Raw genomic sequence first — 17,934 nt, 5'->3', positions numbered from 1 at the left:
GGGAGTGTTGTGCTTTTTCACCTCCATTTGAATCAGAGCATTCCTGCTCTTACACATGTGGGATTGCTGGAAGGTTGGAGGGTGGGGTGAGGTGGGGGAGAGTTGTGTTGCCTACTGGATGTTTGGAAAGATGATCAAATTTTTAATGTGTTTGGCATTATCTGTTGCTGGCTGGTATAGAATAAATCTTCGTCAGCTCTGTACTGAAAGGCCCTTGGCATAATAGCAAGCCCATTTCCTTTAGGTACTGTTGCTTTAGTTAAAAATTTTTTCAATTGGCTTAATACAACCATTTATTATGCATGCGATTTTGTGGGTAAGGGATTTGGGAGGGCTCCGCTGGGCTGTTTGTCTGCCTGGCTTCCTGTGGGGCAGCGAGGCACCCTCACTTCCAAGGTGGCGTCTTTGCTCAGGTGTCTGGTGTCTCAGTGGTCCTGTACTTCTCTTACTGTCCAGCTGGGGCTTCAAACCCCAGGGCTGCTTCAAGTGGCTCGGGCTCCTCAGGTACTGTCACTTTCATGGGGAGCTGACCTTTTCTTTGTAAACATGGCAACGGCTAGCAATTATTGGGAGTGAATATGTGCCAGGCTTTATACTAACAGCTGTTCCATTCATTGTTTAATTTTATCCTCCAAACAACCTCCAATTAGCTGGCAATACCTCATTGTGATAGAAGAAGAGTCCGAGGTTCTAAGAAGTGGGTGACCTGCCGAGACATGCACCTGAAGCTGCCGAGGTTGGGGGGCCCTATTTCAGCATTCCACTTACAGAATTGCCCTTAGGATCTGGCAGTGTAGCAGGTGCATGGCTGCAGCTGGGGCAGGAGTTAGGGCTGACTCTCTCCTCAGCCTTGTGACCTGCAGCTGTGAGAGTTTATCTCTGTCTTTTTAGGGGTTATTCTGTTTCGCTTTCTACTCCTAAAGAGCCCTTTCCCTCCAGTGGAATGCTTCTCTCTGGTCTAGTAAGCAACACTGGGTTCCTTCTCATCGTTTCCACCTCTCCTGCGCCCCCACTCACCTCCCGCTCACAACATGCACACAAACACCCAGCTACTCAAACAACAGCTAGAGCTCCAGGCAGTTTATGCAGAGGTTGGGATGTTCATCACACGTTTGCCAAAATGACGTATTATTGAGCAGAGTTTGTGACAGCTGACAGAGGGGCATTGGAATTGGATCCTGAGTAGGTTTAAATTTGCGTGTGTTTCTGTGTGTACAGCGTTTGCAGTGAATGGAATTGATGCTGAAGTTATCAGAAAGGAATGAGATGCTTCTCTGAGGGATGGCATGTCAGTGCAATATGTCCATGACGGTAGAAGTTAGTTGCAGAACACTGATCCTGTGCTCACGTTTGTTTGTTTGTTTGTTTGTTTTTGGTAAAGGAAATTAGCATTCAGCATGCTCAAAGAACCACCTCCTGTCAGAAAAAAAACAAGCTGTTAACTGTGGATATTTCTGGGTTTGGGATTATACGGGCAACTTTAAGTGTTGCTGTATTTGCTTTTACATGGATGTGTATTAAACTTACTGGAAATAAAAGATGACTGCAGAATACATCCTGCTGCTGTGTTTAAAAAGGAGGCTGTAGGGGCGCCTGGGTGGTGCAGTCGGTTAAGCGTCCGACTTCAGCCAGGTCACGATCACGTGGTCCGTGAGTTCGAGCCCCGCATCAGGCTCTGGGCTGATGGCTCAGAGCCTGGAGCCTGTTTCCGATTCTGTGTCTCCCTCTCTCTCTGCCCCTCCCCCGTTCATGCTCTGTCTCTCTCTGTCCCAAAAATAAAATAAACTTTGAAAAAAAAATTATTAAAAAAAAAAAATTATTACTGAGAAGTGGTTTTTCATGGTTTTTGAGGTTGGCCCTTTCACACCTCAGCCTGGCCAGGTCGGCGATGGGGCCTAGCCCTGCCCTCAGCCCTTGGAAGGTGCAAGGTGTTCCTCTTCTCTGTTCCTTTTTCTCAGTAGGAGCCTGCTGATCTCCCAGTGGCTCACTTAGACCTCCGTGTAATACGTATGTGCATACTTTGTAAATTTCTCCTCTTTTTCGGTCCTGTTTCTGGTCCTTTTGTGTGTTATATATGAAGACCTCCGTGTAATACATGTGTGCATACCTTGTAAATTTCTCTTTTTTGGTCCTGTTTATGGTCCTTTTGTGTATCCCATATGATTGCAGTCCTTTCTCATTCAGCATGGCAGGGCGTGGAGAGGCATGGGAGTCATGTGTAATCAAGTCATTCACACGTGAAACCTACTTCGGCTCTTTCTGAACATTTTTTGATGTGATCTAAAATTTTATATATTCCCTTTTTTTATAGAGAAAAAAATGAGTCAGTTGGACTCCCTGAGCGTCTTTGGTGGCTGCTTTTATTCTAAGGGCAGAATTTTGGTAAATATTTGGTAAAGAATTTGGTAAAGCTTCAGCTTTAAATCTTCCTATTTGCTCTTAATAATTTGAAGTGCACTCCGTACTGAGAATTTGCATTTCTCTATCTTCCTACCCTCCTTAGCACCTCTCCTGTAGTGTTGGTGTTCTACTCAGTTTGGTCATTTGTGTATTTTTTATCCCCTCTGTCTAGATTGTAGGTTCCCTGAAGAATAGGATCTATGTGATTCATCCTTGTATTCACCATAGAATTTGGCATAGATTTTTATCTGGTAGGAGTGTGAACAGGACTCTTAGTTGCGGATGACAGACACCCAGTGTAAAATGGCATAATCTAAAATTTATTGTCATAAGAATCCCAGTGGATTGCTTCAGGTATGGCTGGATCCAGGTCCTCAAACATCAGAACCATCATTCTCTCTTGCATTTTCTGCCTCCTTGTCTGTTTCACCTCCTCTGGAACTGTCTAGCATGGCTCTACTTGTGATGGCACCAGCAATTCCAGGCTTAGTCCTCAGAATTCTAAGTCCAAAAGCAGGATTCCTCAACCTGGGCAATACTTCATTTGGGGGAGGATAGTTCCTTGTTGTGGGGCTGTCCTGTGCCTGGTAGGATGCACAGCAGCATCCCTGGCCTCTACCTATCAGGTGCCGGTTATGTTACCCTCCGGTTGTGACAAACCAGTGTCTCCAGACATTGCCAAATGTCTCCTGGGGGGCTTGTGGTGGGTAGAATTGCCCCTGATTGGAGAACCACTGGTCTAGAGCCACAGCATGTTTTTGTTTTTGTTTTTGTTTTTTTCATACCAGTTCCTTAAAATGCGTGGGCCTAGTCCTGGTCTGGATTGGGTGACCAACCCTGAACTAATTATATGGTGGGGTGGGGTGATAGAATATGCTGGTTGGTTTAGTCTGGGGTTGCCAGTCCACTCATGAGGTGGGACTGGGACCTAAACGTGGGAATGAGAGGGAGTCAAGGTACTACTTATTATTAGGGGAGAGGGCACTGGATTCTATGTAGGCAAAACAAACTCCCAAAGCAAAAAAAAACAAAAACAAAAACAAAAAAACATGTGGACCACTGCAGGAACTGGGAAGTCTTTTTGAATTGAGAACGAAGTCTTGGGTAGTAAGAGGATGTGTCTTGGCATCAGGCAGGTGCTGTCCTGACTCTTCAGCTCATTAGCAGGGTAACTTTGGGCTAGTTTTTTTACCCTTTCTCAATCAAATTCTATTGTGCTTGTGAAAATACTATTTTTTCATAAAATTCCATTGATGTTATATGAACAGAATTATACATAAGTCATATACTTGGGGCCTTCAAAGTTTGAAAAATCTTGTACAGTCAGCACCTGGATGAAGAAACCGAATAGTCCAGAAGCCCACAGGCCCACTCCTTGTCACTCCTCTAGAGATAATCACTATCCTGTCCTCTGTCTTCATAGTTTAGTTTTGCCTGTTTTTGAAATTTTGCAAAAGTGAAATTCTGCCATGTGCTTCTGTTATACCTGTTGTTTTCACTCAACATGACCATTGTGAATATTTGCCTATGTTGTTACACATAGAATAGCTTGTTCATTCTCCCTCTACATGTTTTTGATTATATGAATATAGCATATTTGTCATTGCTGTAGCTGGGCAATGTTTTGTCTCTAGTTTTTGACCGTTAGTAATGCTGTGACCATCCTTGCACTCATCTGTTGGTGAGTCAGGATGCATCTATGCTTGGGGTGCCCTGGGCTGGGGTATCGGCTCCTGCACTAGGGCTTTAACTGCTTTTAACTGTCCTGAGATTCTCAAGGACTTTTGTTTTGAGGTATAAATGGGAACAGGTGGAAAGGCTCGTGGGTCTGTTGCCTGGTAGAGGGTCCATATCTCCTGTAAGTGTTTCATCTAAGATTGATTTGGACATGAAAAGACAATACATGGGCACTTGCTAGCTTGAAAATCAGTTTTAATAAGTTCAATGTATTTGGTCGTGGATGATTTTAGGTAGAAGCAAACTGTAGTGGTGCCCGGTCCTCTAGCTGATTTTGCTGTTTTGTTTATAAATATACACTATATGACCAAATGTTCCTTTATTCATGATCTTGTCAGTGGCAGAATTTCCAAAGGGCATCATTTATAAAAACTGATTGTGGCATTCATCCTGGAGAAGGAACCGGAGCTTTGTTTAATGTTTTCTCTCAGTACATTTACATGTTTATAGTCCCTGCCTTGTAGAAAAGGGATCTCAGTGTCCCTTTTCAAAGATTATGTGACATACATATTAACATTGGGTGATTGCTGTGATTAACTGCTAGTTTATTATATTTGTGAGTGTTTCTTAATCTTTGAGAGATTTAGTAAACTTTGATCAGAATTATAGAGTAGCATTTCTTATAGGACATTAACACATATGCATTTAAAGAGCTGAGACCTTGGAGATGTGGTGAATTTATTTGCAAATCAAATTCGTCCTTAAATGGTATAAATGGCTGGTCAAATATCTGTGTGGCAATTTTTTTGTTTGTTTGTCTTCACTAGTTTGTTCATGTCTGCTACAAGCATGATATGGGGCTGTGCTGGTAGTCTGCTTCAGTGCTGCTAAAGCACACAGCTCCCCTAGGACCTTAATAGTCCATAGGTTTTGGGTATGATGGTGCGGGGGACAGGGTGAGGAGCGAGCATTCCTTACCTTGGGACATGAGGAAGGACGGTGACAGATACATCAGGGATTCTGCCCATCAGAGCTGCCCGGTGCTTCTGAACACTGCAGGTGCCGGGGCCCCACCTCCAAACAGGCTGCTTCATCCAGGCTGGGGTGGATCTAGACATTGTTTTTTTGTTTTGTTTTTTTTTTAAATCCTGAGTTGAGAACCAATGCATCAGCTGAAGAGGACTGGATTTTGAGGCCTTCTGTTCCCCAAGTTGAGCATTCAGTGATTTACCACAATGATCTACCAGTATTTATGCTAGCCAATCAAGACTTTTAAATATCGTTTTAGAAAATTTACAAAATAATTTCACAATCTAACAGTGATCCCTTCACTTACTCTTCCTTGCTTACCTTTTCCACCGTCTTTCCTCAGCCCCCGCAGCCATTAAATCACTTATGTTGGTTTTTGTCTCATTGTTTTAAACATTTGTAGAAACTTGTTGGTTTGGTCAAAAGGTTGTAGTGAACCTTTCAAATGATTATTTTGGAGTAGGATGCTGGGTTTTGTGTTTGCAGAGACTTCTTTTCATGGGGTTTGAAAGTTAAGAGTTTGTCCAGTTTGCCATTTCAGAACTAGAGAAGCTGAATACTACTTCTGTTTTACACAGGAGGAAAGATCAAGACCCAAAGGACAGAAGGATGGGATGAATGAGGTGGGTGGCCCCGTGTTAGGGGCCATCGGTCATTAGCATTTCTTACGTGCCAGCTGCTTCCTCAGTCAGCTAATGAGCAAGTCTGATCTCTCAGGAAGACCGAACCCATGAGTCTGACCTTTGGGCTAATTGTAAGCACAAAGCAGGAGCAGGGGCCTTCACCGTGAGGCTCCATGACCGACAGGCAGATAAGAGAGGCCTCTACTCAGGACCGGCCTTGTCTAGCACACATTCAGCCGCTTTGCTCATGTTTGTATACTAGCATCTGTCACATTGTACTGGAGATCATATATTTAGAGTGTCTCTTATTTCCTAGACTGTGAGCCTCTCAGGTCAGGAGGAGTCCTGTCTTATTCACTGTTGGAGTGTATTCACATCTCTGTGTTGACTCTAGTCTCAACAGGCCAAGCTGTTGGACAATATGAGTGTTCACATGTGTCTTATCTGGATGGTGTGAGACAGGTGTTTTATTCTCTTTAAATAATTTAAGTAATGAGCACTCGTAAGAAGATATTTTCTTAAGTATTTTGTATAAAATTCAAGGCATATATGCTAGAGGAAATACTTGGTTTAATTTAGTTTTCTTCCCCTATTTACCTTCTTTCTGACCAACAAATACAAAAAAAACACTCATTACCGACAAAATTGAAACACAAGTCTGTTCCTTCTGGAAAATAATTATGCAGAATAATTTTCCCTTAGCATGTTGTTTTAACTTTTTGCAGTGAGAGAACATTTCATCCAAGAGACAAAGCACAGTGTGGCCTGCTGTATTTTTGCAGTTTGGGAAGGATTTAATGTTAAATAATAGGAAAAATTGCTAGAATTTTAAACACAAATATGGGCTTCTTCAGATTCAGTTAATACTTATTTGTTTACTAGTTGGCAGCAAAACACCAGGTATAAATGTAACGTAAAATGATTTTTCATTCCAAATATTGTTTTAGAAGCTCTTTCCTAAGTCCTTGTGAATAAAATTACACTTGCTATGTGTTTATCATCCTTTAAAATCCCTAAATCCTTACCAAAACAGTTGACCCAAATGTTTAAATGAGGACTTTATTTATGGAAGTGAATGTTTCTTAACTGTCTTATACTATGGTTTTCTGGTGACTTCTAAAACAATACTCCCTTAAGCCTGCTGCAGAAACCATATATATATGTAGTGTTACCGTGTGAATTCTGCATTTGTTACTGTGAATTCAGGAGAAAGTTGTTGTGGTTGTGAAATAAGGTGCAGATTTACTTTAAGAAGGAGCTTTAGTATAAACTCAAATAGGCTGACAGAAGAGCAGTTTAAGAAATTTTATATCTAAACAGGGCCTTTTTTTTCATTGTTGGGGAATCATTTTAATTAACTTTTTTTTGTTGTTGTGATTCCCAGTGTAAAAGGAAATAAAATCTCAAACCATTATTGAATTTATTGCAGTATGATGCTTTTCAGATTCTTGTTTTTACTGTAGTTAGTTTTGATTTACTCTGATGCTGATCTGTGGTCAGAAATGACGTAGATATTACAGCTGTGGCTATGCTAAAAAAAGTATTTTTTAGATTGTATCAATGGAAGTAAACCCCACTGGCCTGATGTATTTGCCCTGAAAGGGTCACTGTGTTTGCGGTCAATATTGTAATTTGAAGTATATGTTCTGATAGCCTGAAGTTTTACCTTGAGACCCTTTTCAGTTAAGTTTGTTTATTTTGGGGGTTAGAATTGGCATCCCCCCTTTATTTACTTTTACGTATCCCCAGCCACTGCTGACTCTCCACGGCCTCCTCTCCCTCGGTTGACATCTCCGATGTCATCCTTGACGGCTTCCCTTTCTCCTCCTCTGCCTTCACTCCCTCAGTTTCTTTGCATCTGAGACATCCGTGTAGCCTACGGTCCCATCCTTGCCTTCTTCCTTTGCTTCCCCTTTTTCTGTTCCCAGGGTGTCAGCCACCGCTTGTACGTGAGCCGTTGACGTCCCAGTCTACGTGTCCTGTCTTGGACTCCAGGCCCACTTGCCCAACTGCCCACTAGATGCCTTTACTCTCAAGCCCTCCTGCTGTCACTGAGCCTGTACGGAAGCCAAGCTCCTCCTGTCTCCTTCAACCTCCTCCTGTGTTCGCAGCCTGAGGCAGTCTCTCCAAGCCACCTGCTGTCTTTCATGCCCTCAACTCCCCCACCCAGATAGCTGCCGATTCTCGTGTGTGCGGTCTTCCAGAATCCTTTACCCGGCCTTGGTCTCGACTCCCATCTGCGTTCAGGCCCCCAGCAGACCCCATCTCAGGACTGTACACGTTCTGGCTAAAGATCCTTGGGCCCCACTCCCTGCCTGGGCAGGACTGGCTTGCTTCTGGACCCCTACCTCCTGGCGTCAAGTGATACCTAGAAAAAGGCTTGGAAGTAAAATGAGGTACATGACTCAGTTCCCTCCTGTAACAATTAACAGTGTAGGTGGGTCCAAGACAGAGTCACAAAGGATGGAGAATTCATGATTCATCGCAAGTGGATGTTGTGCCTTCATTTCTCGAAAAGCGGTGCTCCAGGCCTGTTCTGGTAAAGTGAACCACGGATTTACAAACTTACACACAAGTGGAGCCCATTTTTTATTTAAAAAGTCTCCTATCTTACTTACGGTGATTTTGAAACATTCAATTTGTAAGTGTTCACAATATATTGCTGTATTATGCTGTATTATGTTTGACAGTATTCTGTCAAATATTCTGAGATGGTTAGGCTCTTGTCAGGATCACAGTGATTCTTTTTAACCCAGTCCTCTCCTTCATACTCGTATTGCAACTCACCGGAGCAAGGAGGAGGGCTCTGGTCCTGGACTTAAAGCCCGCCTCGAGAGGATGGTGATTACTGTGTAGGAGCGAATGGCGGTGGGAAAAATTTCCACAGCCTCAACCCTGACCGAGGTTGTGATGAGTTCCTCAGCCTCTTCTGAGCTTGTGAAGTGAGGGACCCCTGTCAGGCTCTCCACTCGGTGTCTTACTTGTGTCTGTGTTGATTGCTACCGAGTCACCGTAAGTTCATGAGACTTCACACATTTTCTCTGTCCTTTGATTATATAATGAAAAACGCCACCACCTCAGAGGCAATGGAAGGTCCAGCGTACAGAAATGAAGTTATTCTAACAAGCCTCAGAAGGCCGTGTAAGCTTTGACTTTTCTGTTCAGAGAGTAAGTTTAACAATGGGAAAGATTCATGTGACTCCTGACAAAATAATTTCATACACTTGCTCAGAAATGCGGCGAGGTTTTTTTACTGCAGGAATTGGCTGTTTTCCTTTGAAAATTCTTTGCCAAAATAACTTTGCCTGAAAAATCTTATAAGCTTTGTTTGTTTGTTTGTTTGTTTGTTTTGAGAGAAACTGAGGCAGTTTTTGCCAAGGGCCTGTAGTGACACGTTGGCAAAGGTGTGAATGGAACCTGGGCTTCCTCCCTCCCAGTCCTGTCATCTTTCACATTAACCGTCTCCAGGCTTCCGTGTGCTATGCGATTTGGCAGTAGTGGCCTGTGCTACAGCACAAGCACATACTCGGTGCAAATAGAGGCTTGACATATGCTGCAGTGTTGGCTTATTTAGTATTGTTTGGCTCTTATGCTTCAGGAATCAATTTTTAAAATATAGAATATACCTAGATATATTTGAACTCCTTGCATGATAAAATACCTTGGAAGAGTATATCATAATCTTTATGGCAGAGATTCCGTCTTTAAGATGTGTTTGATATGAAATCACAAAGAAAAGTCTTTGGAGCCATTGGGCCTTACGGGATATAAGCATACGTTCTAAACCTGCAGGTATCTCCCTTTATTGTATGTGCTGATCTTTGACCTGACTTGTCACAGGCTTTTTGTTGTTGCTGTTCTTTCCTCTATAATGTTGTTGGAAGACATTGAGCCTATGGGTATTGGGTCTTAAATTGAATTTTCTTACATAGAAAAAAGGGAAAAAAATTGCTTTGGGGTTTAGGTCATAACAAAAACTAGGTCCTTCCTTAGCAAGATTGAATTCATGCCCGTCTTGTGTTAGTGTCGTGGCCGTACTTCATCTAAGTGACCACACAGGTGCTTACTGTGGTCGCAGATTTATATCTGCTGCTGCTTTGAAGGCTCTTGCTGGCAGCTCACGATGAGAGGATGTTGCCGTAGGAATGATGATAGCACATGAGACCCTTTTGTTCGTTCTCTTGATCGTGACTCTGCACTGAACCCAGAGGCTTGGAGTCTCCGTGGGAAGAGGCCCCAGTGTGTTGCCGTGATAATGATACAGCCTTGGTTACTCACTCCTTGGTTAAAACCTTCTAGCTCTGCAGTCAGCACTGCTCAACTGTGAGGAAGTATGGGACCGAGTAGTACATTGTCAGCTGTCTTTGAAGAAAATAACGGCGTTGTGATTTGAAGAAGTACTTGATAAGATAATTGCCGTCCTCACTTGTCATGGTCATCCCACCCATTTATTGCGGAAGTCACTCCAAGGTCTACCGCCCTGAAATGCAGGAGAACGTTTTGGTGGAACCACATCGGAGACAGATCTCTTTGGGAGGTGACAGCTGCCGCAGAGGTTGCGCAGGGTGGCTTGGAAGAGGGACTAAGCCATGTTTGACTCCACGGCCACACTGGGTTGTGTGTCCGTGGGCTCGTCACTCAACCTTGTGGAGTGTTGTGGGCATGTCAGTCCCCTAGCATAGGCCCTCGCACATAAGAGGTGCTTCCTCAGTATTGTTCCTCTTTTCCTCTCTGAAAGTTGTGCGTCTCGTGGGAAGACATTTCCGGAAAGTCCCGGATTCCCCATGGATCCTACGTCGGTACCATGGAGTATGCAGTGGAGGGGTTGTGGAGAGCATAGCGTTGGTTCCTCACATATTCCTGCCATGTGTGTGTGTGTGTGTGTGTGTGTGTGTGTGTGTGTGTGTGTGTGTACACACACGTGCGTGCACACCAGCGTGGGCATACCTACTACAGCATGTTCCAAGTAACACTCTTCCTTTCTTGGCAGGTGCCTGAGATCATCAGCTCCATCCGACAGGCCGGGAAGATTGCCCGCCAGGAGGAGCTGCATTGCCCGTCTGAGTTCGATGAGACGTTTGCCAAGAAGTTTGAGGTGCTCTTCTGTGGCCGGGTGACAGTGGCTCACAAGAAGGCCCCTCCGGCCCTGATCGACGAGTGCATCGAGAAGTTCAATCACTTCAGCTGCAGCAGGAAAGCCGAATTTGACTTGGTCTCCCAGGATTCTGAAACCCCAAATCCTGTGGGAGGGCTTTCCTTCACGGATAAGTTCCGATCTGTGCTCCAGCCGGTGGGGAATGGGGAGCAGGGCGGGAGGCCCATGCGCAAATCCTTCTCCCAGCCCGGCCTGCGCTCTTTGGCCTTTAAGAAGGAATTTCAAGATGGAAGCCTTCGAAGTAGTAGTCTCTTCAGGTCCTTTGAGGAAAACGACATTGAGAACCACCTAATTAGCGGACACAATATTGTGCAGCCGACAGATATTGAGGAAAATCGAACTATGCTCTTCACGGTAAAATATCATCAAGCCCCGGGCTCATCTCCAGTGTGAGATACACGTTCAAAAGAAATCTTTATGGAGAATGGATTCTTAGTAAATTGCTTTTGGATTTATGTGTGAATCTATCTAATTTTAGAGCAAATAATCCTTTTCTCAGGATAAAATCCTTTAGTTTTAGACCTTTAAAATCATCGTTGGAGGGGCGCCTGGGTGGCTCAGTTGGTTGAGCATCTCATTTTGGCTCAGGTCATGATCTCACATTTTGTGAGTTCGAGCCCCATGTCCGGCACTGTGCTGACGGCTCAGAGCCTGCTTCGGATTCTATGTCTCCCTCTCTCTCTGCCCCTCCTCTGTGCGCTCTCTCTCTCTCTCTCTCTCTCTCTCTCTCTCTCTCTCTCTCAAAACAAACATTAAAAAAGATACATATAAAATTATAGTTGGAAACCTAAAGAGAATCAATCATTTTTTTGTTTTAAGTTTGAGAGAGAGAGCACAAGTGGGGAAAGAGCAGAGAGAGAGAGAGAGACAGAGAGAGAGACAGAGAGGCGGGGAGAGAGAGAGAATCCCAAGCAGGCTCTGCACCACCAGCACAGAGCCCAGTGTAGGGCTTGAACTCATGAACCATGAGATCATGACCTGAGCCAAAATCGAACGCTTAACCGACTGGTATGTTCTTATCTCTACCCACTCCCCACCCTCTTGGTTGAAAGGTACCTTTTCAATGGAAGGAACAGGTGACACATGTAAGAGACTCCAAAAGGATTTTTAAAAAATCTATGTTAATTTCAAGAAATATATTTCAACAAAATCTTTTAATTGGAAATTACTCCCTCTTTACTGTTTCTGTTAAATTATAAAATATTTATCCTTTGTTAATCAGCGTAATTGGTTTGGGGAGAACATGATATTTAAAATTTATACCCGAACTGAAATAATAGTTTAGCCAACTGCTTACTCCCTTGTTTTCTAGAAGAGGTTTGGTAAACTAATAGTCAAGTACCAGAAAAGGAAATGGATAGGGAAGCTGTCCTCGGCTTGGGATTCCTGGGTTCCGTGCTGCTCTGGGCTCTTCTGTATGGGCTTGCCCTCCTTGGGAGTCTCTGGGTCTGAGCTGACGGGACTTGGGGCTGTCCCAGCAGGGAGCTGGCCTCTGATGGTACAGGGAACTGATTGTTCTCAGCCCCCTTCTAGAATGTCACGGCTGATATTCTAGTGAGAGCAAAATTACCATAAGTGTAATGTTTTTGTGCCTAACTCAGCGCAGTGAGATGGCCGACAGGTAAGGAGGCTGCCACTTAGGCTAATGGGTTGTTGGATGTAAGCAGGTTTAAGATGAAGACGATGTGTCAGTGGGTAAATAGGGCTGTTTTCATTGTTAACCAGTGTACTGAAAAGAGCTATGTTGGCATTCAGGCTTTTGCATTTTAGTCTGTGATCTGTATTTAAAAAGATAGTGGTGTCATTGTGAAAGCTACTCAGCGCATGTATTTTCAAGTACTTAGTGTGTGACTGCTGTGTGTAGGGTCCCTTTCAGAATGCTAGAAGTCACAGCAGTGAATAGGGCAGGCATGGTCTCTGCCCACACGGAAGTTAGATTCCAGTAAGGGGGACTGACAACCGATTGTACAAGTAATGGCTTCATTACAGTTGTGATAAATGCCACAAAGGAGAAAGAAGTGGAGGATGCTGTGAGAATATCTGAGGATTCCAGGAAGGCTGCTTGGAGGAAGTGATTTTCCACTGAGCAGAGGTTCAGTGTGGCCAACTAGATACTCTTCTAGTAGGAGTATCGTGAATTCAGGGAGCAGCAAATGAGAAGGCCCTTGAGGCAGGGATGGGTTGTGGCAACATAGTCCTCTGCTATAATGGCGTTTATTGTGCTGACCCAAAGCTGTAAGGCAGTGTTAACATATGCTAATACTCTAACTTTATTTTTTTTAATTTGTTTAAGTTTATTTATTTATTTTGAGAGAGAGAGCGCGCGCGAGCGTGTGCGTGAGTGAACTGTGGAGGGGCAGAGGGAGACAGGGAGAGAGAGAATCCTAACCTGAGGATCCTAATCCTGACCTGAGACTAAGTCAGATGCTTAACCAACTGAGCCACCCAGGAGGCCCTAATGCTCTAACTTTAAAAAGTCAAGTAAGTGGTATTTGAACGCCTAACAAATAGTATGTACTCAACCATGGTAGCTTATTTTAACAGTAATTCTAAAAGACTTTGCAGTTAAAAAAAAAATGTCATTAGAAAGTGTTTTGGAAGTTTCAAAAGAGAACCCTTTCTGGAAGATTCGCTTTTATAGACACCTCACTTCTTACAAAGGGGAGATGTGGCATCTGAGGTTTGGTTGCTAACTTTTGGATATTTGGTTCTTTCATCTCAAAGAAGACTGTTTTAGGGGCGCCTGGGTGGCTCAGTCAGCTAAGCGTCCGACTTCGGCTCAGGTCAGGATCTCACGGTTTGTGAGTTCAAGCCCCGCGTCGGGCTCTGTGCCGACAGTTCAGAGCCTGGAGCCTGCTTCCGATTCTGTGTCTCCCTCTCTCTCTGCCCCTCCCCCACTCATGCTCTGCCTCTCTCTCTCTCTGTTTCTCTCAAATATAAATAAACATTAAAAAAAAGAAGACCGCTGCCTTACACAGGTGGATGTACTCACACATGTGAGGTGCTGCCTGAAAGCCCCAGGGTAAACCGGAGCCCCGGGAGCTGGTCATCCTCTGCAGTGAACTTGCAATGAACTTGAACCTTAGAAGAGCTTGCCCCTCTTCTTCTGCATTTCCATAGGTCACAACACGAGAATGTTTGTATGATAAATTTGAGTTCAATTTTCATGAAAAACTGGTTTCTTTTTTTTGTCTTTTAAGATTGGCCAGTCTGAAGTTTACCTCATCAGTCCTGACACCAAAAAAATAGCATTGGAGAAAAACTTTAAGGAAATATCCTTTTGCTCTCAGGTAAATGGAGATGGGTTATTGGTTCATTGGCGTTTGAATTTTTAATGAATTCTTTTATTATCTGTCATTCAACAGAAGTGCTAAAAGGTTGCAAGATGTACACTTTCTGGGTGTACTTGATTTGTGATCTTGCATTTCTTCTTCAATTTGGTGTATTAAGGCAAAATTTACATAATTTTGAAGTTAAGTTTGCTGTCAGCAACGGTAATCTGGAGAGAATACATCTACTTTTCTTTTTTCAATTATTGGTGGTAACGTTCTGTAGTCACAATTTCCAGATGTGTGGTGCGTGTTTTACTATATGTATTCATATATATACATGTAAGTGTTTTTAAATAGGTGCTCATTTCTACTGTATAAAAATTCTTCACTTCTTTTGGGTGCCAGTCATTATTTCTTCTTCTTTGAATTAGTGATTATCTTTAAGGATGTTTTCCTCAGAATACAATGCCTACTTGATTCTTTCCTGATAGTCTCCCTAGGCGTGTTTCATAGAGAGATTCTGGAGAATCAGTTATCATAAGCTATGTCAGTTGTACTCAGGATCTTCTTAACAAATATGAGGTCATTTAAAGTCATTGTTTGGCTATTTTTTAAAAAGTCTGGCTTCTCATTTCCTCACTTCCATTTTCTCATAACTAGATGTAACAAAAATCTCATTGCTGATTTATAACATGATCTACATTAAAAAAATTTCTCTTTCGAACCCTTTTCCCAAAATGTGAAAATAAAGAATGTTCCTTTTGTAGTTGGATAGGGAACCATTTGCAAAATAAATTTTTCCAAATCCTCTTCCCCAGAGAATTAATGCCTGGCATGTGTTTACCTTGCTGTTGGGGAGCATTGATTGAGATACGTCAGTGATTGCCCATTTATTGGAAAATGTTCAGCCTGAGATTATCCACAGAATTTAATCTCAATTTGCTGCTATTTCTATTGAAATGTTAATGTTTAAGGTTTGTTTTTTCGTATAACAGTTTTATTATTTCCTAAAGGGTGCAGCTTACAAGTTTATATGACGACCCGAACTTCAAGTTCATAGCACTTGTATCTCTGCATGCTGGTGCTTTCTGGAGATACTCACGTATTAATAATTATGCTCTAGGTCTTATCTGTATCAAGGTGCGTCTTAGCTGATACTTTCAAAACAAGTTTACATATTTATTCAGAAGAGCTCTTGAGAAACAATAGCGTACAACCCTGGCCTTAATACCTTACATTTAAAAGCCTTTCTACTCTCTGTGTGTACGCTTTGTGACTCATTCTTAATACCGGTGAAGTACTTGTGTTTTAGGAGTACAAATGTGTGTTAAAACTTTTTTTTTAACCTCTGTGACTGTGTTTGCATGTGTGTGTGTGCGCATGTAGTTGTGTTTCTTCATTAATCTCTTATCTACTTTGGATTTTTGAAGTAGTTTTTCTTTAATACCTAAGAAAAGTTCTCCTCTTTCTGTGTCCACTTTTCTGCACTTCCTTTTAGTACTAAAATGAACAGTAAAAACTCTGGTTTTCAGTTGTTCTTGTATTATAGGGGTAATCAGAATAACATTTTAGGAGAACACTGTTAATGTTCATATTTGAGAGATGTTTTTAGATATTTAAAATATCTGAGAAAATCGTCTGGAACCACCAAAGGCCCCAAATAGCCAAGGCAATCTTGAGAACAACAAAGCTGGAGGTATCACAATTCCAGATATTAAGACAGACTACAGACTTGTAGTAATCAAAACAGTATGGTCCTGGCACAAAAATGGACCCATGGATCAGTGAAACAGAATAGAAAGCCCAGAAATAAACCCATAATCGTATGGTCAATTAGTCTGTGACAAAGGAGGCAAGAGTATACAGTGGGGAAAAGGCCATCTGCTCAACAGTGGCCCTGGGAGAACTGGACAGCTACATGCAAGAGAAGGACACTGGACCACTTGCTTATACGATACACAAAAATAAACTCAAAATGGAACAAAGGCCCCAAATGTGAGGCATGAAACCATGAAACTCCTAGAAGAAAACATAGGCAGTAATTTCTTTGACATTGGCTATTGCAGAATTTTCCAGGTATCTCCTCCAGCAAGAGAAACAAAAGCAAAAATAAACTTTTGGCATTAAACCAAAATAAAAAGATTTTACATAGAGAGGGAGACCAACAACAAAATGAAAAAAGCAGCTTACTGAATGAGAGACGATATTTGCAAATGATATGTCCTGTGAGGAGTTAATATGCAAAATAGGTAAAATACTTAACACAACTCAACACCAGAAAAACAAATAATCTAATTGAAAAACAGGCAGAGGAGCTGAATAGACATTTTCCCAAAGAAGATATACAGAGATCCAACAGGCACATGAAAAGATGCTCAGTATCACAGTCATCAGGGAAATGCAAATCAGAATCTCAGTGAGTTATCCCCTTACACCTGTTAGAATGGCTAAAATAAAAAAGACAAGAAACAAGTGTTGGCAAGGATGTGGACAAAAAGAAACCCTTGGTACCCTGCTGGTGGGAATGTAAATTGGTGCAGCCATGGTGGAAAACAGTATGGAGGTTCCTCAAAACATTAAAAATAGAACTACCATGTGATCCAGTAATTCCATTACTGGGTATTTATCCAAAGAAACAAAAACACTAATTCAAAAAGATAGGTGTATTCCTATTTTTATTGCAGCTTTATTTATATAGTAGCTAAGATATGGAAGCAATCCAAGTGCACATAAATGAATGGATAAAGAAGATGTGTGTACACACACACACACACACACACACACACAGGAATATTACACAGCAATGAAAAGGATGGAGCTGTTGCCATTTGTGACAACATGGATGGACCTAGAGGGTATTATGCTGAGGGAAATAAGTCCAAGAAAAACAAATACCACATGACTTGACTTATATGTGGAATCTGAAAAACAAATGAGTAGACAAAAAGCAGAACTAGACCCAAATATGCAGAGAACAAACTGATGATTGCCAGAGGGGAGAGGAGTCGGGGATACAGGCTTTCGGTTGTGGAATGCATAAGTCCCAGGCATGGAAGGTACAGCTTAGGGAGTATAGTCAGGGGTATCCTAATCGCACTGGATGGTGACAGATGGTAGCTACACTGGTGGTGAGCATAGCATAACATGCAGACTGATCCAATTCCTGCATCGTACACCTGACACTAATGTAACGTTTGGTATCAACTGTGCTTCAGAAAATCTGAGAAACTAATTTTATAGTGCTCCGGTCAGTCAGACTGTGCTGTGTCAGTCTTAAGTTGCCCTCTGACAGTTGTGCATCTTGTGGATACAGCTCAATGTTCCTTCCTCTTTTCCTTGCCTTCAACAGGGTATTAGACATGTGGACCATTTCGGGTTTATCTGCCGAGAGGCTTCAGGGGGCGGAGGCTTTCATTTCGTCTGTTACGTGTTTCAGTGCACAAATGAGGCTCTGGTAAGTGTGACTGAGAGTTCTCCCCTGGAAACCTTATTCATGTGGAATTTCAACCTCACTGATTTCTTTCTTCCCTCAGCAAACCATATAGCTTCATCAGCGTGTCATTATTTGGCTTCAGTTATTCATCATGACTATTCAACAATTAGCTAGTATACATACAAGACTTATTTGGGCATGTGTCTTCAATTTTCATTGTTTTTGTGGAATCTGCTCACTTTGCCCTCTGGCCCAGCATTAAAAAATGTCATTTTGGATTTTTGGTCCAGAGGAGTTGGCTTTTTTGTCAGTATTTAATTTATGATTTTAGTTTTTACCTTAGCT

The 17,934-nt window shown here is 42.4% G+C and overlaps 1 protein-coding gene across 8 annotated transcripts in view; it reads left to right on the top strand.

Annotated features, from left to right (window-relative positions):
• TBC1D1 (TBC1 domain family member 1) overlaps positions 1-17,934 on the top strand; it is a 226,575-nt gene that overhangs the window by 96,210 nt on the left and 112,431 nt on the right. For all 8 annotated transcript variants that reach the window (XM_023253205.2, XM_023253207.2, XM_023253206.2 and 5 more), the window contains 3 exons: positions 10,720-11,238; positions 14,085-14,174; positions 17,506-17,610. In XM_023253205.2, coding sequence (XP_023108973.2) covers positions 10,720-11,238; positions 14,085-14,174; positions 17,506-17,610 — 714 coding nt within the window. The remainder of the gene's footprint in view (positions 1-10,719; positions 11,239-14,084; positions 14,175-17,505; positions 17,611-17,934) is intronic.

The sequence above is a fragment of the Felis catus genome, chromosome B1 (genome assembly GCF_018350175.1).
Source record: "Felis catus isolate Fca126 chromosome B1, F.catus_Fca126_mat1.0, whole genome shotgun sequence".
NCBI lineage: Eukaryota > Metazoa > Chordata > Mammalia > Carnivora > Felidae > Felis > Felis catus.
The sequence above is the reverse complement of the archived record's forward strand: the minus strand, read 5'-3'. Positions and strand labels throughout refer to the sequence as shown.